General features: G+C 40.1%; 1 protein-coding gene across 3 annotated transcripts; it reads right to left on the bottom strand.

Annotated features, from left to right (window-relative positions):
- Nucleotides 1-86: 86 nt before the first annotated feature.
- On the bottom strand, nucleotides 87-25,788 carry LOC105833495 (thyroid receptor-interacting protein 11). 3 transcript variants are annotated; one of them, XM_028194031.2, is made up of 13 exons: nucleotides 25,186-25,788; nucleotides 24,535-24,614; nucleotides 21,752-21,826; nucleotides 8,317-8,484; nucleotides 8,136-8,243; nucleotides 7,221-7,617; nucleotides 4,386-7,106; nucleotides 4,135-4,238; nucleotides 3,910-4,009; nucleotides 843-924; nucleotides 605-776; nucleotides 395-490; nucleotides 87-320 (listed from the first exon to the last, which is right to left on the bottom strand). In XM_028194031.2, the coding sequence occupies exons 1-13, from the start codon at nucleotides 25,298-25,300 to the stop codon at nucleotides 171-173; spliced, it is 4,368 nt and encodes a 1,455-aa protein (XP_028049832.1). In that variant the 5' UTR covers nucleotides 25,301-25,788; the 3' UTR covers nucleotides 87-170. The 3 variants fall into 3 exon arrangements, with proteins under 3 accessions (XP_028049832.1, XP_028049835.1, XP_028049837.1); XM_028194034.2 differs by lacking the exons at nucleotides 21,752-21,826; nucleotides 24,535-24,614; nucleotides 25,186-25,788 and adding an exon at nucleotides 16,532-18,330; XM_028194036.2 differs by lacking the exons at nucleotides 21,752-21,826; nucleotides 24,535-24,614; nucleotides 25,186-25,788 and adding an exon at nucleotides 8,577-10,812.
- Nucleotides 25,789-26,695: the final 907 nt, after the last annotated feature.

Below are 26,695 nucleotides of genomic sequence, written 5' to 3'. Positions count from 1 at the left end.
CGTGTGAACATATTTACTTAAGATATATCAAGATGGTGTGCAAGGTGATTGAAGTGGGATTCAGTAATGGAAATAACCATCGCAGATTGATAGGAAATGCAATCGAGTATATTATAATTTCTAATTTTAGTATTTGTACATGTAACATATTTAATTTAATGCCCTTAATATCAACTGTCCTTCAACACTTCCTTCAAAATGGATCCCGTATTTCTAGCTGGAATAAAGTCTGGGAATGTTGGAAGAGCAACGTTGGACAACAGTAATGTAGATGACGACGACGACTGTTGTTTATTATTATATCCTGGTCGCGACGAAGACTGCAATTGTAGCGTATAATGAGAATGCTGTTTTTAATGCTGTATCATCACGCCAAGGTATTGTTGTTACTTACTGAATTCACGATAGGCAAAGCGGGTAACTGAGGCTTCGGCTTGGATTCGCTTTCTAGAAATCTCACAAAGGCCGTTGATAAAGATGCTTCCTGATCCTGCAAGATATGAAACGTTAGGTATCAGTGACGTGACCACAATTGATCAACTTTCGAGTGCAAAGAGGATGATATTGATCGGTTACAATAAAATTGATAAGTAAGTCTATGTACTTTTGAAGAGGCGCCGTTATTTTGATTGCCATGCGCCGTCACGCTGTTCAAACCGGTCTTGTCTTTCTCCGACTCTGTAAAGTCCAAAACGTTGGCAAAGACTCTGAGGATCGAAGACTTGTCCGATGTGGCCGAGGATAAGTAGCCCAAAAGAAGATTTTTTATGAGAACTCTGTAAGAATTATCCAGAAGGTTACTTTCATTCGTTTCGTTAAAAGTGGAAATGGGATTTACTCACTTATCGACTTTTCCCTCATCATGTTCCGTTGCCTCTTTCATCTTTTGGTCAGCGGAATTCAAGGACGCTTGCAATCGCGCCACTAGAAACGAATATTACACAAATATAATTTATCTCATTATTAATACAATTAAAACAAATAATCGAACGTTTTTTTTAAAAAGAAACACAAATTTCTGTTTGAGAAAGAAAAGTAAAAAAGATAAAGGAGACACATTTCGCGGGCAATTGTCGAGAATCTTTGTGGAGCTTGGTTGATACTCGTGTAGGGAGGAATTACGATTGCGGAATATTTTTCAGATTTTCTATGTACACCATGCGCGGTATCCATCGTTGTAAAGTTGTCTCGAATTGGTAGCTCGGAAAGACACGAGCGTAAGTATAACACAAGTACTGGTTGCCTCGATATCACACCAGTACCTGATGCAATACTCTCGCCTGCGCCTTAAGTTGCTCATGCTGCATTCTTCGTTTATCATGCCGTTTCTACGAAACTAAGGTTGCGCGCATGCCACTAGAATTAAAGAAGCGGTTTAGTAAAACGATCCGTACTCCGGAGTCACGTACCAGAGCACGTTTTAACGGAGTTTCCGAGAAAGGGATAGAAAGAGAGGAAAAAGAGCAAACCTTACATACGCTTTATCTTTTGCCACTTCTCTAAAATTTACGTGATTTATTTATTTAGCTAAGAAAAAAAAAGAAGAATTGTGACACGCGCCGTGAATTTGTTTTGCTTTTAAAACTCAAGGAAAAACGACCGATTTTTCTAACTGTTAAAAATCTCTGACCGATTTTAAATTTATAATTTTGACGAATCTTGGTAACGGGTGGGAAACCCCACGAGGTAATATGAGCTTTTCGTATTTACACGCTCACAGTTACCGCATGAGATTACCCACTGCCATCGCTACCAAATCATGATTATGCGTTACTCATTTACATAAAAGATTTTTTGCATTTTTTTTATTCCCATTTAATTCTACATTTATATCTGACATTTACACACAATATAACATATAAAGACGCGTGAGAGTTTATTATTTAATTATATCTCGGATCGCTCTTCAGTTTTTATCTCCGATCATACAGAAATTAATTAAAGCTTCGATGTATTTATGTTTCGAAAAATTATTAATTAACACTAATCGGGGGATTTGTAGATAAAAATCAGTGGCAATTATTTTGAAACAATCCTACCTATTGCTATAATTAGTACATGACTGTGATCATTTCGGGCAATCTGATGTCACGATTCGACGTTCAACCATATAATATCGTTAATATAGTAGTTAGCTTACACATATGTAGAGTACGTTTGAAAAATTACAAAATACGTATATTTTGTTGTGTACATCGGTATTTTGCATGCACTTCAATACATCAAATTACATTATTGTGTAGAGTAATTACAATAGCCTTATTATACAATGTAAAATGAAAACAAGGTAATACCTACTACAGGTACAAAGTAATAAGATAAAAATTTGTTCTAAAACAAAAATCGGATTGCTACTAGAATTGCTATGAGATATACAGCCATTCAATCATAGTTAATTAGCCAATGTAGCCCTTATAAAAAAATACTATTGGACTAATTGGACTATTCGCCAAAAAACTACTGAAAACTATTGAAACTAATAGTGTGTCCAATAGTATTACTATTAGTTCCAATAGTTTTCAGTAGTTTTTTGGCGAATAGTCCTATTGGAAATAGTCCAATAGTACTTTTTCATAAGGGAATCGCAATTAATTGCAAAATAACAACGACGAAATAGAAATCTAGAATGACCAGATCGAATGAAAAAACAGGCAATACCGAGCTTATCATCGTGTACAAAAAAAGGTGCAACATTAATCCCGCTCTGATATTTTTAAAAAATTTTCCGTTTACTTTTTTTTCGTTAGAATCACCAACAGGAAAAAAAACAAGAAACTCGCATGTGATAAAGTGCAGAAAAAACCAGCACCAGCGGCAATTGCATGAACCAACCAATAGGTGATTTGTGAGTATGCAAGGCGATTATCCAGTTCGTAGCCAGATACCAGCAAGAATCCTGGGCTACTGTTACAAATCCCAGAATTACCAGCTGATATTTGACTACATCACCGGATTGTGTACGTGTTTGCTTTCGCAGATTAGTCACAGAACGCGAATGCACTGATAATTCTACACTATAGTTCGTCTGTGTTCTCAACAATGCACGCTTTATCGTATCCTCTCCTCGATTGTATGTGTGTATACGGTAATATGCGAACTACGTCCCTTCCGGTGCCACCTAAATCATTTTCAAACGTATCCTGTGCGGTGTGCTTTATGTTATTTACAAAGAAGCCATATATATATATAATATATAAGATTGACGTATTCCGTTCAGAGATCTGCAGAGTGAGAATTTAGTAACGTCTTCGATAATGCGCGTATCCGAATATTTTGCCGATTTATCATCGTAGCAGCTGTGAAGAAACTTCAATGTCGCTATCATTGGAGAGAGAAAGAGCACGAAATTTTTTACGTATGAATCTCATATAGATTGATTTATTTATTAAATGTGCTGCGAGTTTTGCGTTCGTAGCACAACTTAGCAATGAATTTGACTTTAACCACAAAATATATTTGCACAAAGTTAATTTCTTTTTATTATTATCAAGATTGCACTCTCCAGTGACAGCACAAAATTGTCGTGAGACAGCAGAATTATTGATGACACTATCGAATTGCTTTGATGATTTTCATGCTTTTTTATAATATATTACTATATTATATATAATATAGGATTACTATATTGTATATAACGTAGAATTTTTATTTGACATATTATTAAATTGGTGCCGTAGTGCGCGACTCAAGTTTTGCCAATCTTTGCCAGTCAATGGGTTAAAATAAAAGCAGAAACGCGTGTAAGAAAAAAAAACGTGGCCAGCCTTCTGTATCACGATAAAAAAAATTCATTCTCAACTTGCTTCTCATGATGCATAAAACAATTGAATCGGAAAACATTAATCATGCCATAAACAAGGAACAAGATGCAGGCAATGCCAAAAATACATAAACTTTGATAATAATTACCTTCCTCGTTGGCTAGCTCGAGTTGCTCGTCCTTCTTTTCGAGTTGTTCGCTTAATCTAGAGGCAGCTTTCAAGCCTTCTCTAGCCTCACGTAACTGTTGCTGTAAGCATACACACGTGCGACATATATATTTAGATTTAAAAATATAAGAAATATGTATTTTATAAAAAATAAATTTAATCCAATTATTATAGACGAATACACAAAAAAAATATTAAGGCAAACCTGTAGATTCGAAATGTCATCTGATAATTTATCTTGTTTCTCATATGACTCAGTGAGTCGGGATCGAAGTCTTTCTGTGGTCGCCATAATGTCACGTTCTTTATCTGTAAGTATGTGACCAATATATCATAGTATTTGAGGACTATACATATATACAATTACTATAATATTTACGATATGAAGGCAATACACGCATTGCTGATATGTGATATATTGTAACAATGATATTATATAAAACTATTATTACTCACCTTGTTGAAACTGCTCCAAGACTATTTGCAAGTTAGTCAAAGAGACAGACTGTAATTGAATGTTATCTTCTGCGGCGGACAATTTCGCCTGTATCTGATCCCTCTGTTGCGTAATCAGGGCTATTTGTTGCTGCAACGTTTCCACCTGTTGATTGGCCCTGATATTTGCCGATGTGAAGGCGGTCGAGCTACTTTTTACTTTTTCCTCAGCCTGCAACAATCTCGCTTCCAACTCCTGACGGTTATTCTCGGCGATTAGGGCTTCCTCCGTATAGCTGGATTCCATTTCGACCAAATGCGTCCTCAGTCTTTCCAATTCCTTAGCGGAATTAGCTTCTTTGTTTTGAATTTCAGTAAGCTGATTCTGCAGGATTCTGGTGTTTGTCTGTTCTTGGATGAGAGCGGCTTCTAAGGCATCGCATTTTTTATTTAGAGCCACAATTTCAATACTCTGCCTGGAATCATCATTTCCATCATGCCGATCTTCTACGTTCGCCTTATTACGCATCTCGTTCGCCGTTCTTTCGGAAACCAATTGCTGGATATGAGCCGCTTGTTCATTCACACGTTGAATCAGCTTTTGTATTTCGTTTTGATATTGTAAACTTTCGTTGTGTTTCACGGAAACGAGTTGTTCGACTTCAGTCTTTTGGTTCTGGATCGCGGCAAGCTCGCTCGAAGATTGCGCGATGATATTCTGCGCGCGAGTTATCTCAACTTGTAAAACATTTATCTCCTGATCTTTTTCTCGAATGATGTGAGAGAGACCTTCAATAGTTTGTTTAGCCATCTCAGCTGATTCTTTATTATTCTCGAAAGCGACTTGTAACTTGCTTTGCAAATCATTAATTTCATCCGTCAAGTTTTTGTTATGTTCTTTTATGATATCTCTTTCTCGCCTCTCTTCGTCGATAATTGATCTAAACATTTGTCGTTCGTTAGATGTTACATTCATATCTGTCGTCGTTAAATCTTGGTTTTCTAATCTCGCTTTCACGTCCGCAACTGTGTTTTCCATTCCGATTAAGTTATCTTCCGTAGTTGAAAGTTCTCCCGCTGTATTAGTTTTGTCTGTGTTTGCCAAAGATATCTCCGCTAGTTCATTTTTTTTTAATTCCTGTGTTTCTTTAGCGCGAAGCATTTCTACTTGTTGCTCCAAAAGCTTACATCTGTTTCGCAGTAAATTCAATTCTTCAGTCAATGGTTCTTTGAGACTTGCCTCGTTTTCGAGTCCTACTACTTGATTTTGAATATCCTTCTTATGTAACTCGATTTGCTCGTTTTGCTTCTTTAATACATGATATTCGTTTTCCAGTTCTGTATAATGTTGCTCCGCCTTGTATAACTTCTCCTTCAGTACCGGTAATTCTTCTTTATAAATCAACACCTCCTGTTTCAAATCTTCATGTTCCTGCTGGAGCAACGACATTTCTGTGTTCAACAGCTCTATCTTATCCAAGGACTCATCGTGCGTAGCGGTTAATTGCTCTGACAGAGATATATTTTCTTTAATTAATTTATCGTTATCCTGATTCAATTTTGCTATTTCAGATTCTCTCATATCAATTTGAGTCTGCATCGCTTCCAAATCTTCTTCCTGACTTAAAATATCGTTTTCCAATTTCAATTTCTGGCCAACGGCCATGTCAAACTGTGTCTTCAAACTCTCTAACAGATAACCGTTTTCTTCTTGCAGATCATTTTCTTCCAAGATTTTTTTCTGTAATTGCGCATACATGCGTTCGTTCTTTTGTAACAAATATTTGTTTTCTTCTGTCAATTTATTTACAATGTCTTGCAAAGACGCAAGGTCAGTTTCTAATAGCTCTGTTTTTGATACCGACAGCTTTAATTCTTTCATCACGCTTTCATGATCGAGTTTCAATTGCTCGATCGACGTTATATCTTCATTCGAGCTCTTTTCTAAAGCTATTGGAAGCTCTTTATCTTTCTCAATAAATGTACATAGCTTGTGATTTATATCTCCTTGTGAGTCATCGTTGTTTGGTAAAGGCACTTCGTTACTTTGCACAGTAAGCGTCAAAGCTGAACCTGTTTCTCGTATCATTTTGTTCTCGGTCGTGAGGCGTTTCACTTCCTCCCGCAAAAATTCAACGTCCATTTCCAGAGAAGCCACTCGTTCCTCGCTCGCCTCGGGAATAGACGGCAAATTCGGCTCTAAGCCCTGACACGGCCCTTTCATTCTCATATTTTGCTCTAACAGTAACGAATCGATGTGAGACTGAAGTTCCTCGCATTCCATTTGCAAACCATCTTTCATCTCCTCGGTTTCTTTCAGATCTCTGGTGACCTCTGTCACCTTCCTTTCTAAAACATCTAGTTTCCATTTAGCATCAACGTACTGTCTCGCAACAGCTTCGAAGATCGATTCCGTCGGCTCGATGCTACTTATGGTAGAGTTCTTTAAAATCGTTTTAACTTTCTCAGTAATATCGTGTAGAGTGCTCGTTTCCGATACCGCGTTCGTCTCTTCCGAGGAAACGGCTATTTGAATGTGCTTGTCCGATTTATCCGCATTATCCGTCTGAACAAACTGATGAATCGTTTCCGTACAGGTATTTTTATCGCGTTTCGACATATCGTTTCGCAATTCAATTATTCTTTTCTGGGCCTCGTTGTAATCCACGGAAAGTTGCTCGTACGCATTTTGCAGAGAGCGATGCTTCTTATTAATTTCCTCTTTGAGTGACAATAGTTTCTCTGCACAAAAATCGAACATTTATGTCACTGTATAGCTTTTGGCGGTGGCAAAATTATTAAACGAAAACTGTGACTGTCGAGAAACATGTAAGAAAGACTGTGCTATATACTTACCAATCGACTGCGTATGTTCCTCGTCCAATTTTTCCATAGAGTCCAGAAGGCATTTATTTTCATTTTGGAGTTCCTCGATTCTCTTCTGCAACATCTCCTCTTTATTGATCGAAAATTCTTCGGTCGTATCATGCGTCTTGTCTTGTTGCGTACTTGTATGCCTGACAGCTAAAGAATTATACTCGAGGTCGCCGGCTTTCTCGAGTTCTTCGTCGGATTTTTCATGATCCTTAATTTTTTCATGCGTCTCATTTTCGATTTGTAAGGCCTTTAGCGCTCCGCTGATTAAATCGAACTTTTCGCGTGAATTTAACTTTGAGATTACCGAACGGAAATCACTGATAAGACTGGCCTCGTCCAATTGGATATGTTTAGCGTTCCGTTCTGCTTCTCGAGTCTAAGAAAAATGTCGATATTGAATATCGTTAAGAAGTAATGTAATTCAATAGAATTTTTATTACGCACGTAGATTGTTTAAAATTATCTTTCGTAAATTAAAAAAAAAGAGAGATCTCTTGTTATTCAAAATACCACAAAAATGCCATTAATAAAGAAACTTTTAAGGAACTTAATAAAATAATTTTAAAAGATTGAATACAGAAGACAAATCTTCTTACTCGTAGCGCACACATAACATAAAAGTAATTAATTAAAAATAAATTGTTTAAAATAGCATTAAATCCTCACGTGTCCGAAATGTCTAACTCTTTTCACGAAAAAAGTGTATATTTTTCTTCCTCTCTTTGATTACATAACTTTACATTTTATCTCTGGCTTTTTATCTCTTACACGATTTCGTCCCCTCTTTAATTCTACCGTGACTGTATAAGCTCGTCCTTATTTAAAATTTAGAATCATCGCGGAAAAACGACCGTAAAAAAAAAAAAGAAAAAAAGAACGCGTATCGCGCAGTACCTTCTCTTCCATTTGTATTATGCGGTTCAGCATGTCCTGTTTCGCCCGTACGACCTCAGCCTTCTGATGCCCGTCGGATATATCATCCTTGAAGGACGTGTTGTTCACCTGTACATTAATTATTTCCACCAACTTGTAACATCGCGTCACGAGGTAACGTATTGCCGTTGACAATTATTACCTTCTGAACGTGCTTCAGCTCGCATTCTAATTCGCGCACTTTCACGGTGGCTTGTGCCAACTGCTCCTGCAGTTGGCGTACATGATTCTGATTCCTCGCGTTGCGATTGTCGATACACGACGGATCCCAGAAGATCCCTTCGCTCTCGTCGGCATGGCTCGCATCCCTCTGCAACAAAAAGATTAGGATTACGGAGATGCCCGCGCCGAGTCGTCTCCATTTTCTTTCGATCTGGATGAATTTTGAAAGTCGATTCGTACCTAATTTACATCCCAGCTGAGCGCAGCTCTATCAGCAAGATCTACATATCATATATCGCGCACAGATGTATCTTTGCGGGTGAAGAGGGCAAGAGACCTCGATAATAGGAAGGAAGTCGGGACAATTGGATTTCTATGGCAGAAGAGTTTCTCTCATTTGTCTCTACAATGGGCAGAGCTCTTTTGGAGGGGAGAAGAGGGGGGGAGGGGGGGGAACGGAACACATTCGGGGTCAGCGCGTGTCCCATTCCAACGCAGATGCGTAACCGATACGGAAATCTTTTCGTGAACGTGAACGACACACGTTCGTGACGAGATGCTAATGGCGCGCACGGACGTTATGCATACGGCCCTGCAACGCGGGAATAGCATTGTTGCCCGGACGATCCTGCTGCGCGATAAAATATCGATCTCATCTGACACACCTCCGTCCAGCTCGAGTCGAGGAAGAAATGAGGAAAAAGATGTGGAAAGGCGATCGAGGAGCGTTCGACGAAGAAAAGCGCGGATCGGAGAACGGCTTTGGGGGATTATCCGCGTTCGATATCGCGCGATTAGCGATATCAAACGGGAACAATGATACCGTTTCTTCTATAAGCCTCTAGGCATTTCGATTGGTCAGCGCGATTTTTCATCCTCCTGACGCTCGGGAAAACAAGCTCGGGGAGGGAAAGAAGAATCTTCGACGTTGAAAGTACACCGACTGCATAACCGAAGAGAGAGAGAGAGAGAGGGAGAGAGATTGTTATTTCACGTCCGTTTAACTCCTTCGTTTACGTGGAGCTGGCTTTTTTTTTCGAAAATATTTTTTTTTTACCTCCGGTAATCTCTCGCACAAATCGATTCGTGCATGCGTTGCATCGGAGAGACACTCGGGTTGCGTTTCGTTTCGTGGTCCAAAGGCGGCGGGGCCGAAGTGGGGCTAATGAATATGAAAGGAGGTTTCGTTGGGTCAGGTCAAGGAATAATGCGTCGTTTGACTTGCATACGGCGCTCACGAAAGACCCTCTCCGCCTTTCCTCCGTCTTTTCTTTTTATTCGTTTTACACGCGCGGTTACGGCGTACGTTCGAGAGTGTCGTCGACGACGACGACGCACGCGACCGACGGTATTAAAACTTTACACGGTCGCAGAAGCGCGATACAATTATTATACGTCGGGGCGAGGCCCGCTTCTCACATCGGCTCCCGCGTCGACGTTGCGGACGAGCAGCGCCGCAAAAACCGTCGACCGGCCGGGTAATTACGACTTCTGCTCGCTCGCGCTATTACACGAAACCGATGTAAAAATGTCCGTACGTTTTGTGTGCAAATGAAAAGCGAAGCCATAAAGCTGAATAATTCAATGAATGGAATTTGTTATTTCAGGACGGCGATTATCGCGTCGCGGAATAGAGGGGTGGGAGCTGAGGAAGGAGGGGGGGTGAAGAGGGGGAGGAAAAAACTTGGTCGAGCCGCGCCAGCGCGATTTCGCCGTACGTGCGGCCTTTACGAGCGACTTTTTGATCGTCGCGTCAGCCGGATTCGCCGAAAAGTATCTTCTTCTCTTCCCGCCGTTAACCGCTCCGCGAACATTTCTTTCCTCTTTTTTTTCCCCCCCCTCCCCTCAATGCCACGCGATATCTGTACACCGGTAAACACCGGTCGCAACGCGCGCATCGCGCCGTTCGGCGCGCGCATCGCAGATAACGCGCAATCCTGATACTAAGCGTGGGAAAGGAAGTTGCTATCAATCGCAATGTAAACTCGCGCGCGAGTTATCGTAATCTCGCGCGAATGAAAAACCAACGAGGTGCACGACGGCGGCGCGTACACGGCCGTCATACGTGCTGCGGTTTAAGTTGCAGCAAGTACGAGAAGAAGAAAAAGGCAGAAGAGAGGAGAGGAAGAGGTGGAGGAGGGGGAGGAGAAAGAGGGAACAAAAGGAGCGAGTAGAACGGGTCGACTAGGGGGAACGAATTTCTAATAGAGCTCGCGCTCCAGCACGCGTTTCGATTCGGCGTGCAGATGTTACTCTACGTGTATGTGCATACGGGCCGGTAATGAAATCGCTATTACGGTGCAATATAACGCGACACGGGACACACGTGCTCTCTATCTCTCTCTCTCTCTCTCTCTCTCTCTCTCTCCCCGCTCCCAACTGGGACGACGCGAGCGGCCGATTGCGAATCGTCGCGCGGATATCTCGTCGCCTACACTGAGAGAAAAGTGTCTAATATTTGCAACTATAATTGCATAGTAAAATAATTATAGTTGCAAATATCATTTTTATAGTTATTATTGCTATAATGTTAGTGTAAATAACCATATATGTATAGTTGTGCCAAACAGGGTTGCCAACAAATTTTACTATAAACTAAAAAGTTTACTATAAATTATAATAATTTCTACCATACATATGGTTGTACGAACAAATGCTATAGCTATTGTAACAATAATATAGTGCTAAGTTAACTATAATTTATATTGTTAATTTAACTATAAAAATATTGTCACGGTCAAAAATAACTATATATAAATTATGGTAAATGCAACTATTTCTTTCTCTCAGTGTAATATGATTAAGTGGATTAGATATGTACGTATAACTTCGAGATTTAACGGGGGCGACAGCCCCCGTTAACGCATCGCCACCTCGTTCGCGCTCATCAGCGAGGAGAAGATGCTTCTCTTCTTCTTCTCCTCCTCTTGTCTTTTTTCTCTTCTTCTTTTTCCTCTTCTTTTTCGAGGCGTTTTTTCTTCCTCCGGCATTAGCAAAGAGAGGTGAGCAAGGACGCGACATGCGAAACGACTCGCGTCACTTTGCGCATTTTTCATTTTTCTCTTTTGCTGTTAATAAGGGATATATCGCTTACAGGTATATTTTTATGTTTCTTTCTTTCGCGCGCGCGCGCGCGCGCGTCCGCGACGTTATGAAACGCACACTTCGCTTGCGCGAAGAGGGGTTTCAGGTTAACGCAGCCTGCTCTAATAGCGTGGCAGAGGCATATTGTATACCTGCGTCAGTAGGAACATAATAATGTCCACGATGCCGGTGACGTAACCGCGTGGTCGCGACATCGCACACACGTACACGCACGCGCACGCGATGTCGAGCGCCGCCGCGATGTTCATCGCGCGCCAGTGGTTCAGGGTTCAGCAAATAATGCTGATAAATAACAAGCAACTCTCACGATTGTTGCGTACCCCGGGAGGCCTCGCCTGCATCATCATCATCATACACGCCTCGCGGCGCCGCGCCGCGCCGAGACAGAAACGCGTGTGTATTCGGAGGCCGCGCGAGTCTTCACGCGCGAGGGTAAATAAAAGCCGACGTTCTACGGTTACGCGGCTGTGCAGTCGCGTCGGGCCGTCCTGGAAATATCTCGATCGGTTAGGAAGCAAAAAAAAAAAAAGAAATTTCAGCAACGATCGAGTCGAGAGCCGGCGATTCGTGCCCGACGCTACGCGGTGGGATGGGGAGGAGGGGAAAGCGGTCGGTCTCGTTCGAATGAGAATCGCAGGTTACTACTTCCGGTTTCGGAGTCGCATGACCCTCGCATTGTCGAATATCCTGTGTCAAGTAATGCCCCGGATCATGGATATTCCATCGGTCGGCTCGCTCGCGCGACGCGATAATAGAATTTGCCCGGTCGATGGGAGATCGGCGAAATCGAAACGTGTTCCTCCCGCAACGAACACGTTCGCCTCGAGCGAACGTGGTTCACGAAATATATAGATTAATTTAGCGGAAACACGCGGGGCAGATGAAGACGCGCGCGAACCGACGCGCGAGAAGCAGCAGCATATTATCAACGAACGTAGCGAATAACACACCGCGTCTCTGGTGTTGGATACTGAGAAGTTAGAGCTCAGCGCGTTTCTCGAGGCGAGAAGTCGTCGTCATCGGAGACGAGCCGACGGGAGTCAGCGAGTACGTGCGCTGGCCGGAGCGCGGTCGAAAAAAATAACGTGTCGCAGATTGCACGAAGATTCGCCGCGACGCCTCGACACCAGACGTTCTTGATCTTTGATCAATGTTAGAGAAAAAGAGCGTCTCTCGCTCTGCGCGGATGACGACCGATTAACCGTCGCTCTTATTAATTCGATCAATGTTACCCCTGCGGAGTGTACCGCCGAATCCTCACCCGAGTGCTAATTCAAATTTGGAGGAAAGTGCTAATTTATTTCACAGAAAAAAAAATCACCAATGCCGACATGCCGCTTTCTTTTTGGATTGTATTTTTTAACAGAAGTTAAAAATAAAACATAAATGCAAGCTAAAAGGCGTCTTCAAGGATGATACGGCAATTTTTGTAGACTTAATTTAGTTTAAAAAAAAACATTAAGAGTATACCGCCAATGAGAGCCAACACTAGACGTATTTGTGCAAATCTTTATTGTGAATAAAAATCTAATGTTGCAACGTGAACGCAGTTTAATAAAAGATATAAACAACGTGAACGTAATTAATTTAGGTAAAAAAAAATTAATTTACGCAACTCCAATACTGATATACGATACTGACTAATACTATAATGTATTTTTTTTAAATTTAATATTTTATTTGTTAATTAAATTTACATGATTGAATTTTTTTCCTTTATATAGATAAATTGTTATTTTAGAAAAAAAATTAATAAAAGTTTGTGCATCTTAAAAAATAAGTAGTTGAAGATAAATTAAAATTAATTAACTTTCTAACCTTATTATTAATTACGAAACTCTAATGTTAGTAAAAAGTATAATGTTTAGTTTCTGAGAAATAAAAGAATATTGTTTTAATCTTCCGGAAACCAACCTGTTTTTCTCTGTTTAATCAGATTATTTGATCACTGATAAGCGGTTATATTTTCCGAAAAGTTTTGAACTCTAAGAAGTCCAATATATTTTGTTAACATTTAGGTGCACAATTATACCATTATAGTATCCGAAACATTTTTGTCCAAATTTGAAGCAGCCTCGGCAAAATAGAGAAATTATCTGAATCTTAAATAATCCTGATTGGCTTGAAAAAAGAATATTAAGGGTCGGTTTCAACTTCTTGGTAAACTTACCTATCAGGTAAATATGTGTCTGTCTTTATTTATTTTAGAAAAAAAATGAAGATAGACACATACCTGATAGGTAAGTTTACCAAGAAGTTGGAACAACCGGCCCTAAATGTCTATGTTAGTATAACTTTCCTCTACAGTTGCGATAGCTTAAAATTCTGATAGCTTAAAGTAACATTTAATAAGATTTTATCCACATTAAAGTAGCGTTCAATTATTAATTCAATTATTCGAATACATACATCATATAAAGTAGAAAACAAAATAATGTAAAAAATAATATAAATAATGAAAAAAAAGAATGTAAAAAAAAAACTCTTAATTTCACGGCTGAATTTTCAGAGTAATAAGTATAAAAGTATTAAAAAAATATGAGTGGCACTCTAGAGCTAATTATTGTTATCCCTAATTATTATATATAATATTAGTAAGGAAGGTAAGATCTTTCAAATCCCCCGAGAGAAACGGAGTATCGAGATCTTCGAACGTCGTTTAATCCATCTATGATCCGTTTCAGCCACATATATCCATATATCCGATCGCGTCCTCCGGTTTAACACTTATGTTTATTAATGCCGACGACAATACTTGAAAGTCTTCGAAACGAATGAATGCACGGACGTGGCGTTCTTATATCCCCATTGTGAGCGAAGGCGAATGAATAGCCCATAATACTTTTTACCACGTACACAGAATCCTTTAACCCCTTCCCTCCAGGCCGCATCTGCATACGTGCCTGCCTGCCTAGTGTGTGCCTCACTTATATCAATAGACCTAAATTTCCGATGTCGAAAATTCAAAGTACGCCTACGTAATATAACGTCGAACGTTTGTGTCTTACGGTACGGTACAGGCGTGCACAAAAACCGCTCGTCTCGCGCGCAAAGGACGGCCCCTTAACGATAGGCCCCTCCCCCCCTTTTTTTAACGAATCCCCTAATTATTACCTCAAGTCACGTCGACTTGTTCTATTTTAACAAGTTAAACAGAGGAAATATCGATCATTCGCTATCGCACGCGGGACTCTCGCGTATCGGAACGACGACGGCACGGAAAAAACGGGCAGACGAAACGGCGGGTATTCGTTTTAGAATATATATTTCGACGCTTCCTCGTGTACCTCATATAAAATTTCGAGTAGTTTTAACACCAGTCACCGAAGCATGTACGCGATGTCTACGCAAGTCGGACCGTTTGGTTCTTTTTTTTTTTAAATATATTTCGACTGATGCACGATAAGTGCGCGCGGCAATGCGCACTTTTATCGTTTGCAAGTAATATACTGATTTTTGCAACTGGCACGACGATACTGTCGTCCGACGTCGTACGAGCCGTTGGTTAAGTAATCATAGGTAAGCTTGTCCTTCGCGCATTATCTTAACTTAACCGATAACTCCGCGCGAGCCGCGGCGGCTTGACGCAAAAAAAAAAAAAGGCGCAAATTCAACGTGGCCACGTAATGCCGCGACGAAATTAAAATAAATGTATTCTCGAATCCACCACCGACGTTCGCATTTTCCTAAACGTCCGTCGCCACGGAAAAATTGCATCTCCGCTCTCCTTCCGGTCTCTCCTGCGGCTTTCCGCGTCACTCGGAATTTTTCAAAAAAATGCAATATCGTATAGATAATTTCGATGTAATAATATGCTTTTGTTAAAAAAAAAAATTGTAATAATATTAGATTCATTGGAACGGAAAATGAGACAGTTTCACGGGAAGAAGCCACGCAAACGCTTTTTTATCTCGGGAGTGATTTTTGAAATTGGCATTAGCTCGAGGGGGCGGAAATCTCGACGGTAACTTTGTCATCTCGCTATTGCGCGGCTATATATACATATATCGCAGCTGTAATAAAACGTGCAAGAGATATTATCGGTGCGTTGGGGGCGAGGAGCGCAGTGCGGGGGGAGGGACGCGCGAAACAAACGTTATTACTTTTATATTGAAAAGAATGCCTCGCTAAGCTGACAGGTAAAAAATAGTTGCGGTAACCATAACGTCACTATAATTTATAATCGCTTTTGGATTAACTTATTTTTATATTTTTACAACCATATTTTTATAGTTCTTATAACCGTAATATTGGTTTATGCGACTGATATGATTGCTATAACCAAAATGAAGATTTTTAATAGTTAGTTGTATAATGATAATAATAAAATGATAATTATAAGCATTTACTATAAATACATAGTTATTATTACCAATATAGTAGTGATAATTACTTGAAGGAAAAAAGAAATTTCCAACTAGAATTATTTTACCATGCAATTATGGTTACAAACACAACACACACATTTTTCTATCAGTGTAAGCGTTTCTAATCTTCGGAATGTCGGTCGCTCGACAAACTCCTTGGGATTGCAAGAAGACGAGGGGTGGGGAGGGGGAGGGAGGGAGGGGAACACGCGAGCGCACAAACGCTGCGGAACGAAGTTATATATCTTTAATAATGTTCGATATAAATTGAATGCGCTTGTAAATTTTCCGCGCGATAGAGGAAACAATATTGAGAATTACGTGGCAGGGCGCGGGAGGGGGGGAAGGGAGGAAACTCCTGGGAAACTCCTCGGAACTTACGAAATAGCCCCGTCGGTGGATGCGCGCGTGCGCGCGATAAGTTGCCTGGTCATCGCTTTGCGCGCGAAATAATGGCGCGATAGGAAAGTCGTGCGTTTTCGTTATTTCATCGTCGTGTCGCGGAGCTTCGTGAAAATTTATGATTATGACGTGTATCTCGTGCGCGCGCGCATGGAAGACGGAACGTGTTAAGTAAACGAAAGAAAAAGAGAGAGAGAGAGAAAGAGAGAAGAGCGCGCTAATCTAAGAAGAAGAAAAAGCGCCAGTTTCGCAGAAGCGATCGGGAAATAAAAATCGTTTCCGTCCTCGCGGCGGAGAGACGAATGTGAAATTGCGGCTTACGTTTGGGTTACGCAGGTCGGAAGATCGATGTCGTCATCGTGCGCAGCGTGTGTCTCCCGTTCCGTTCTCCAGGTAACTCGCGACACGCCGACGTGGTGGTATGACAGTTCCGAGGATGGGCAGAAGCGACCCTCGCGACCGAAGCCATCTCTCTCTCTCTCTCGTTCTCTATCCCTCTGGAGGGGAGAGGGACGGACCATCCGTCACACAGGTTGGCGCGCGCGTTCGCTTGCGAGGTGCACGTCGCGCGCTCGTCGCCGAATGACTGTACGTCTCGAGAGTTCCACCTTCCACCAGCTAGCGCGACTCTAGCAAAGCTGGAGGTGGTGGAGGAGGAGGAGGAGAAGGAGGAGGACGGAGGGGAAGGGGCTAAGTGGAGGTTACGCGGGGCGATGCACACGTAAGATCGTGCGAGAGGAGTACGCGTGGCATGTGCATACGCGCGCGATTTCGTGCCGGAGCAACTCTCGCAGGATCTCCTCCTCCCTCCTCGAATATAATGTCACGGCGATGGCACGGGAATGTGTTTCTGAAGAGAAAAAAAAAACCGACATTTCTCTCGCGCGCGCCTCGCGACTCTTCCCCCCCCCCTTTTTTTTTTCTTACTACGCTACGTTGCGAAATTTGTTTAATAACCGCAAGCCGCCTCGCGACCGCGAGGGTGGCCTTCGCGGGTATACCCACGTATAGCGTATTTACGCGTAGCGCTTTTCCTTCTCTCCTAAATCTCCATCCCGTATAGGAGAGGGAAGCGGAATTCGCTTAAACGGAACACTCAAAGAAACGGATCTTGCGACTTTAATCAAAAATTACATGTATGTAAAATTTTGCCGAGATAGATAAATAATTAGCAAATACTGTGATATGTATATGTATTGCACTTAATTAATTTGACTGACAGAAGCAGAATTTATAAATTCTGTACGTGACAAGCAAAATTCTAGCGGATACAAAAATTAGCAATACATTGTGATGTCAAGAAACCTGTCTACATCAGTAAAAAACTTTTTTTATGAATAACACGAAGAGCAACGTAAAAATGTATAACGATACATCGATACGACAGTGCGTCGATTAATCGAACGGGCGATTCAATTTGTTGGGTAATATTCCTTCGGCAATAAACATTCCTAGAGTCAAAGTCACGAGGAGTCGCTGTTACGTAAACGGTCGGGCAAAATTATTTCGAAGTCGTGCGTAACGTAACTAGACTAGTCCGCTATCAATGTCATTAGAACGCGGCCGTGTACGAACGCGCGACACGTCGCTGTTATTAACGCAGGCGTCGACAGGACATTTTTTATCGGCCCCTATGGCAACGCGTTCGCTGCGGGCACAGCTGAAGGAAATGGGAGAATATTTTAACGAGAGCACACCACGGCAATCGCTTGTAGGAAGATCGGCACGGAGACTCTTCCGCCTGCACGCTCGGAGGGAAAAACGATTAGAAATACAATTTAAAACTGAAAGGAGTTATACCCATTGTCAACGAGACACCAATGAATCATTGAGGGATACCAAAAGGAAAAACATAAATATTACACGCTATTTTACGATAATGTGACATATTAGTTATTGCTGTTGCTGATTCATCTCGCGAATGAAAATTTCGTTTTCGAAGAGAAAAAAAAGGAATAGGAAGTAGACCAACGTCGAAAAAAATAATAAGAAACTCGGGGTCGGTTAATTTTATATTTTTTCTTAATTTTAAATTAAATTCAAGTTGATGGATTATAAAATTAATTTATTTTATACGTAAAAAGTTACACGAACAAAAAACTAATTCGGTTAAAAGTTATGTTACGATTAAATTAAGTTAAAAATTAAAAGTTTATTTTTGAAAACATTATATAATATTAAAATAGTATACGTTTTTTTTTTAACTTCGATTAATTTAAATATGACTAACAACTGCAATATGCATTAATCAAATAAAATTAATACTTCGTTCGTAAATCAAGTATATTCTGGCTCTAAAATAAAGTAACAAAGAAATATTGCTTTCGTGATAATGTATTTTTTTTCTTTTACAATTCTTTCGAGTAGGTAAATTTGTAACTCGGGGAGAAAGGTTTAAGTTCGTGTGCTTCGAAAATAATTCACTAAAATTAAAAGCCAACTCATTTAAAATTTAACTTTCAGTTAACTTAAAGTTATTAACCTTCCAACTTTATTACATATTTAAATTTCACAACTTCTTAATCAAATTACTACACCCTGAAGAAACTGCAGATCGTAATTGTATCTTCGCGAATATGTACAGCGCTATGTTAATGGCGTACCACCGATATTATTCTTCCGCACGTCCCTGAGGCGACCCTCTACAGGCTTTTACCCCTTCTACGGTCTCCTCTATCCCTCCAATAATTTTCTAGCGTCGTACTGCTTACGAAACCATGAAATTTCTAATTAATGAGATCGATTGCGGGATGCGGAGCGAGCGGCGCGGAAAAGAAACATAAAAGAATGTAAATTTGTATTAAAAAAAAAAAAAAAAAAAAGAAGAAGAAGAAAGAAACGAGCTCGACTAGCTATACGCGATAAAATAAATTGAGAACGAGCGGAGCGAGGGCGTCGAGGAACGCGAGGAACGCGATCGGCGAAATAACGAAATGACGAAATTCACCACTAACCTTGTAAGATTTGACACAGGAGACTTTTCGCGTCCGGCTTTTAACTTTATCGCACTTTATACGGCACACTTGGGCGAACTTTCGCGCAGGAGCCCTGACCCGGCCTGTATTTATAGCCAGCCGATCGCGAGGGTAGCCATAGCCACTATCGTGGCTGGAAAACCGTGCGCAACCCCCGAACCGGGGATACACTTATCGTTACACCTCGGAGCGTTATCGGCGGACAATGATAAAACTGGAGGGGGGGGGGGGGGAAGGGGATGGCGCGCGTCTGCCACTAAAACGAAAACGATCGATCCGTAATGCCGTTATTGTATCACGGGCGCGTTTCTCGCGTTTTCCCACGTCGAATCGAATTTATCCGCGAATGCGTAGACCAGGCTCCCATGTCCCGCGGATAAAGTCGACCCGATCACTCCGTGTCGTACCGTTGCAACACGTTACTCTATACATGTTATTTTATAGTACTTTGTGTCCCTTTTTTTTTCGCTTTGTTGGGAATCTCGCGCAGCTATCTCGTTACTCATTGTGTAAACGCAGCGGGGTGGGGGAGAGGGGGGGGAGGGAGGAGGAATGTCTCGGGCGCTCGTCGTCAATCGAATGTCATGTCTACATCGGGGAGCAAAAGGTGAAAAAAAACAAAGGTGGCGGAGGTTTCCTGGTCGTTTAAAAGTAAAATTAGAAGTAATATGTCGGGCAATTTTCTGAACTGATGCGCTCGTTTCGATATATACCAAGGATACCACTAATGCACTCACGTAACGACGCGCGGCCGATGAATCATCACATATCCTTCTTACCTTCTACCATTTTCTTTGCCATTGCGATATAAAGAAAAACCGAGAGACGTACGTGCGCCTGCCTCTCCCGTGCTTTCGGTCGCGATTATCGATTAGCGAGGGAACGAAGAACGGCGTGAACTTTAATGTACAAAGTTTAATGTACAACGTCGTTTCTCCAATTTGCAGCAATTGGCGGCTTCGAGCTCCTCGATCTCGCTCAAGGTCGATTTCACTTAACACAGTTCTCAAAGTAATAATATTAGACATCCGATAGTTGCTCCAATGCAAATATATATTTAAAAAAAAAAAAAAAACGAGTACGCGCAGGAAGGAAGGAAGGAAGGAAGGAAGGAAGAGAGGGGAAGAGATTGGGTCGGATACGCGCGCCGGACTTAAGTAAAAAGAAGTTCTCTTCCCGGAGAAATTCGTGACACATTCCACGGCAAGTGAGACCGATCCTTTGTTGATCCAAGATACGTAATAAAGTGTAAGAGCGCGCGGCGGGACGTGGTTACCTTCTTATCTTCCGCTCCTAACGCGCTACACGTTCTACAATGAAAGGTTGGGACACATAAAACAAATCTGTGGCATTTACCGGGCCGCAGGTATGTACCGATGCTGCTCGGGTCTCTCGCCGCGAGTACTTTTTAATTACATGTATCTTTTGTCGCCCTCCCATTTTCTTTTCTCTTGTTGTGCTTTTCTACGGGCGCACGTTCCTCTTTCCGTCGGGGTCAAAGTCCGTGTGTATGCGTGTGCGTGCGCGCGCGCGCGCGCGCGTGTGTGCGTCCGTTGTCGTGAAGACGATATATCGCGTGCGTGCGTGCGTGCGTGCGTGTGCGTAATTTCGGAAAATGTAAGGGAAATACGCGACGCGACGCATCGAATAATATTGCGAATAATATTGTTGTACGCGCCGACGTACAAGAACAAAAGTCCCTTATCTAGGCGCTGATAAGGAAAAAAAAAATGGTCTTTCCGCTATTAACAATTACTATCGGTATCTGTTAAATAATGCCAAACGGCTAGTTGTCGTTATCGCGAACGCATTTGCTTCTCGCTCCACACATACACACGTGCGCACGTACGAATACGCGCGCGCACACGCACGCACGCACGCACGCACATTATCGTACTTGCAACTTAATGAGCGGCGGCGGCGGCGGCGGCGGCAGCAAAAGTAACTTAAAGACAATGGATCGCTCTATTATTACAATGATGTAACAACAATGAATTATCGCGGTGATGTGGAGGCCCCGGGAGCCTCAACTGTTAACCAAGAGAGAGAGAGAGAGAGAGAGGGAGGGAGGGAGAGAGAGAGAGAGAGAGAGAGAGAGAGAGAGAGAGAGAGAGAGAGAGAGACGCACGGCGACACTCTGCGCGGTTTATAGGTCATCTAATCGCGAGTCGGTTCTTACGTTTGAAAAGGTGATAACCAACGGTGCGTCGAACGTTCGCGAAAAACCGCGTCGTCCGTTCGAAAGGAAACCGAGGAAAAATCGCGAGACGATCGGAGGAAGGGAGAGGAACGGGAGGGCGAACGCTACTATGGGCCGTTCTCTGTCGATTACATTCCGTGACCATCGACACATGCAGCGTCATATCTTTCAACCGACGACGACAAATAATTATGCCGAGACGCGTTTCCACACTCTGCCTCGAAATGTACCGCGAGGAGTACATGCCCAGTGCAAATAGTAACAAGGCGTTTTTCACTTTTTTCTTTTTACTCTCTGTCTCCCGACCGTTAGCACACATCTCGGCGATTATCGGAGTTATTTAATACAGAATTATGAGCTTCTTACCGATTCCTTGGACTTTGCGTTTATCTCGATGACGGTTCGCTGCAGCTCGCAATTCTGCCGGCGCAGGAGAGAAATCTGCGGCACACGCGACAAATGATTCTTACATAAGTTATATATAAATTAAGATCCTGTGTACAAAAAAAAAAAATTAATTGTACAAAGGTAATAACCGAAGGCCGTAATGCTATTGCATATATTAACACACGTGACAATTCCTCTTCGTTTTTCCCTCTCTGTAAGCGTGTCACCTTGGTGCCACGGTATTAAAAAAAAAAAGTAATTGTACGGGCATTAATATTTATTATTATTAATTTTTACTACCGATATACGTCAAAAGAATTTTTCATTAATTATAACAACTGAGCAAGTTGAAAAGTAAGAGCAAGTCGTTTGAAGAATCGGAATTAAAGAAGTTGGTAAATTTATTAAATTTATAGACCAATGTTATCGGTTTTCACCATTGTTATCGAGCGATTGGAAAGAAAGAACTTTGACGTTCGGTTCACTCGATTTGAGAAGGGATTTCCACAAAATTCGGAAAGAGTATCGCTATATAAATTCCGGGACGCTTAATCTGAGAACAATGAGATATTTTTTATATCCCAACATTGGAAAAATGAAGTTGACGTTGTAGTAATTTTCTTTTACTTTGATTCCAAATTCATATCTATCGCACTTGAAAAATTTGAGATATAACTTGAACAAGGGAAATAAATTATGACTCATATATTTGATCAAATTGTTAAAAATAGCTGGAGAGTATAGAAAACATTCCACGTAATTATTTACGTCATAAAATTAATCATAAGTATGATAAGAGTATATATGTTACGATATATATTTTGAAATGATAATAGTATAAATAAAGTTTGAGTAATATAATTTGAGTAATATAATTATAAAAACTATATTAATATTTTTACAATATAAAAAGTTCATATTATGTCTCTATAAATATTTATTTTTATTTTTGTTAAAAAATACTTTACATAGTTACGTATTTATATTAATACAATAATAAATATAATAATAATAATAAATTAATATAATAATATAATAATAAAAAATAAATTTTTTAATAATTGTGCAAGAGAAAATGCGATACAAATAACTTTATGCGATAGCGACTTAGCCTTAAATTGTTGTATTACAAATACAACAATTTAAGGCTAATATGAAATACATATTATATATTTTGTTTTTTTAAATAATCCTCTTCTTTAAAATTAATGTACAATCTTACAACAAAATCCCATAATATAAAAATGTATTTAACTAATTTCTTTATTTTTTACAAATATTATCGCCACAAGCTCCTTAGTTGCGCTTCTTCCATTTAATCCATTAATATTTTCTTCGCTTTTTTGTTTCCTCAGAAAACATTGTTGAAATATATACATGTCCTTAATAAACAATGTCCTTAAATATTAATAAACTATAAAGCAATGAATAATACACAAAATATAATTAATAATAATAAAAATCGTCCCCCCTCCTCCCTTTTTTTGCGTAATCGTTTACGCAAAAAAAGGGAGGTCATTAGTCCCGTAGTTAAAGCGATTACGACCCGGGTCCCCGACTTAAATATTAGGAAGCACACTTAGAAGGAAGTCCGGTGGTGCCGCGTGGATACAGGACGTGGATACGATGCGCGTTTACATTTGCCGCTCTTATCTTACGTTTGCATTGCGATAACGGTCCCCCACCTCTCACGATCCACGATGCGTTATCTCGCATGACCCCTGGGTACCGTCAAAACCCCCCTCCCGCTTCCCCCGCGGGGTTCCCTACAGGAGGTAGAAAAAGCCGTCTCGACGTAGGTATATAAAGTGCTTCACAATCGTACGCTCTTTCACACAATTCGGAAAATATCTTCGACAGGAGCTCGAAAGAAAAAAAAAAAGTTAAAAGAGAGCTTTCCTCTCCACTCTTCCCGGTGGAACCCACACACTTCCCCGCGCGCCACCCGCCGGATCCGTCGTCTTCGACCGATCCGAATAGATCCGTGATCGTGATATCGTTATAACGGATAAGGCGGGGTATGTGCGGTGTTTGCTCTACACTCGTTCGCGATTATTGGGGAACGCGACATCTGTTAAAATAATTTCTAATCACAACGTAGCCCCTTCCCCTTATCTGGACTAACAGACATCTGTGCGTATATCAAGTGTGTGACTTTTTTTAATATTTTTTTCAACATGGCAAATACGCCCGCAAAGGTTATCAGCGAAAATCGTATAGAAGAAAGTAGTCGATGTGTGTATCAAGTTATAAATTAATCACCTGTGTCTTCTTTTTCCATGACTACTTATATATGAAATTATATCACGATAAAAGAAGAAAGAACTGTTAGAAAGATTTAAACGCGCGCTTTCCAAACATTAAAAATAAAAATATAAATAAAAAATTATATATAATACAATTTACATATAATTACATATTTAATCCTCAGTACGCACACGTAAAAAAAACTCCCAATTTACGCATACACGGGTTTTTCTATCCTGGCGTCTTTATTTGCGTATATCTCTGATTCAAATGTATCAATTTTAAACCTTTTTTTTAATCTATATTTTGAAGTCCGAAGAAAAAGAATATGCCAATTAAAAAGCCAGAAAAGTTACAGTATAAGAGATATTTTGCAAAAACGGAAAGTAGATCGGTTAAATTGCAACTTCGAAAATTCTTCCGGGTTACGCGAACTCAGCATACGTATTAAGGGTTGATATAATATAAATATAAGATATAATCAATATAATTTATGTAATACAAAAATAATTTACCTCCGCATCTTTCGTAGTGAGCAGATCTTGCAATTGACTGCATCTTTCGTTTGCCTCTTTCAATGCATTTGATCGTTCATCTGGAAAGAAAGATTAGTCACAATTACATTCGATTATCAAATTTTATAAGCTGCACTAATCAATGTTACGAAATTTACATTATAAAATAACATTTTTAAAATACTTAATTCCTTTAAAAAGGAATCACAAAAATTAAATTAATAATATAAACACTCTAATAAACACTAATTTATAGCCGAAAAAAAAACAAAACAAATTTAAAAGAATAATGAAAATATTAATTGCTGTTTTCAAGTTTATTCAATGTGTAATATCTTAAAAAAATGAATCAACTCTTGATAAAGTTCTCAATTGCGTTATATTTTTATAGAAGTTTATATCTAATAAATAATTTTAAAAAGGTACTATTTCTTTTTATATCCATCAATAGTATATACTGTTTTGATTACAGTCGCTAAAAAAGTTTTACAAAGATCAGAGACAGTTTACGCCACGTGACTAAAGAGCCCAATCGGTAATAGTTTCTCGGTCGGCAAAGTGGAATCGTCATCTGACAGTAACCTAACCCACATCTGCTGGAATGATTCGCGTTACGAAAATATCGAGATCTGGAATCATATTAGTGCGCACCTATTTCGTCTACGACGATACTATCGGATAGAGCGTCCTTGAATCCTTCCGTCAAATTTGTGATCTGTCCCTTTAAACTGGAGAGGCTGGATAATCTGTCACCGAACCATGCCATTTTACGCGTTAATGATGTACGTCGCTTGTGTTATTCGATAAGTATACTGAAATTTGTCACTGCGGATGATCGTCGTGCGTATGACACATTGCAATGATGAAAAACTCGAATTCGTTATGCTTAGACGATTTACAAACATGCCAACACGTACACTTGACAGCAGACAGGTTGGAATGCGTCTTTCCCGATGACTTTTCGAACGCACCAGAATCATAAAGCGTGAATCACTTGTTCGCGAATCTACGCAGTGAATGTGCCAACTATCGAGGTTGGTTATATAGTTCGTTCTCTTTCCACATGACGGAACTTTTTATGTTTTATCTTTTTCTTTTTATTAAAGAGAAATTCTGTAGTGTAGAAAAAGGCTAAACCTTATGAGATACCCCCCAAAATTTAAATTAATATTTAATTTGATTTACTTAAGAATAAAAAATAAAAGAATAATACTTAAAATAATATTTAATTAATAATAATATAGGAGAATAACAATTACATTGAAAGCCGCTGTTCACGTGTAGATGGCTCTAGCTGCGTACACTTATGGGAATGATTTCCCTAATTTATCTTATACTTATGAAATAAATAGACTTTGTAAAGTTATACGTGTTTACTAATATCAAGCTTACAAAAGAATAAATAATTTCTTTTTTTAATAAACAACATTCCTTTTTTTAGTATCTAAGAAACATAAATTGCTTGAAATTAGTTTGATAACAAATAAATAAAGAAACTAGAAAATAACTAAAAATGGGGAATAAATCGCAAGGGCTGCCACAGTACTCCCTCCCCAGCGACGTTCTACGTTGCGAAACGAACTTTCTTCTTGGGACCACAGTATGTTCTTAAAGGTCGAGAAGGCAAAACTGAAGGAATGGATGAAGTGGCAGGAAAAGAAACAGCAAGATGATCCAGAGGAATTTCCTTGGGTAAAAAGGCTGGTTTGAGACGTTCCGTGGAGACGTTAACAATTTTACCTGCAATATCAATAGTAAAAAGGTATTCATTAACACGTTTAACAACACGAAAAGGGCCAGAATAAGGTGGTTGAAGTGATTTCTTTAAACAATCTTCTCTGAGCCAAACATGAGAACAATCAGACAAAGCAGGATGATGAAAAGGAGTAGTTTTACAATGATGAGCAGTAGGTCTGGATTTAATCAATCTCATATGTTCTCTATGTTTTTCAATAAAAATTTCAGGATCCGCAGGCAAATCTTCATCAATGAAAAATTCTCCAGGTAAACGAAGAGTAGATCCATAAAGCATTTCAGCAGGAGAAGCTTGTAAATCTTCTTTAAAACAAGTCCGAAGTCCAAGTAAAACGGAGGGTAAAACTTCAATCCAATTATTCTTAGCATGACACATGATAGCACTCTTCAAGGTACGATGCCATCT

Source organism: Monomorium pharaonis, chromosome 3 (genome assembly GCF_013373865.1).
Source record: "Monomorium pharaonis isolate MP-MQ-018 chromosome 3, ASM1337386v2, whole genome shotgun sequence".
In the NCBI taxonomy this organism is placed as follows: domain Eukaryota; kingdom Metazoa; phylum Arthropoda; class Insecta; order Hymenoptera; family Formicidae; genus Monomorium; species Monomorium pharaonis.
This window is presented reverse-complemented; position numbering and strand designations above follow the sequence as displayed.

What these genes read in the sequence shown, in the direction of transcription:
- LOC105833495 (XM_028194031.2), bottom strand. Translation starts at nt 25,300, where the DNA reads ATGGCATGGTTCGGTGACAGATTATCCAGCCTCTCCAGTTTAAAGGGA. An exon ending in TAATACAAATGGAAGAGAAG is followed by an intron (nt 7,618 to 8,135) that starts GTACTGCGCGAT and finishes CATTTTTCTTAG; the next exon opens with ACTCGAGAAGCAGAACGGAA. An exon ending in CGAGCTAGCCAACGAGGAAG is followed by an intron (nt 925 to 3,909) that starts GTAATTATTATC and finishes ATTCGTTTCTAG; the next exon opens with TGGCGCGATTGCAAGCGTCC.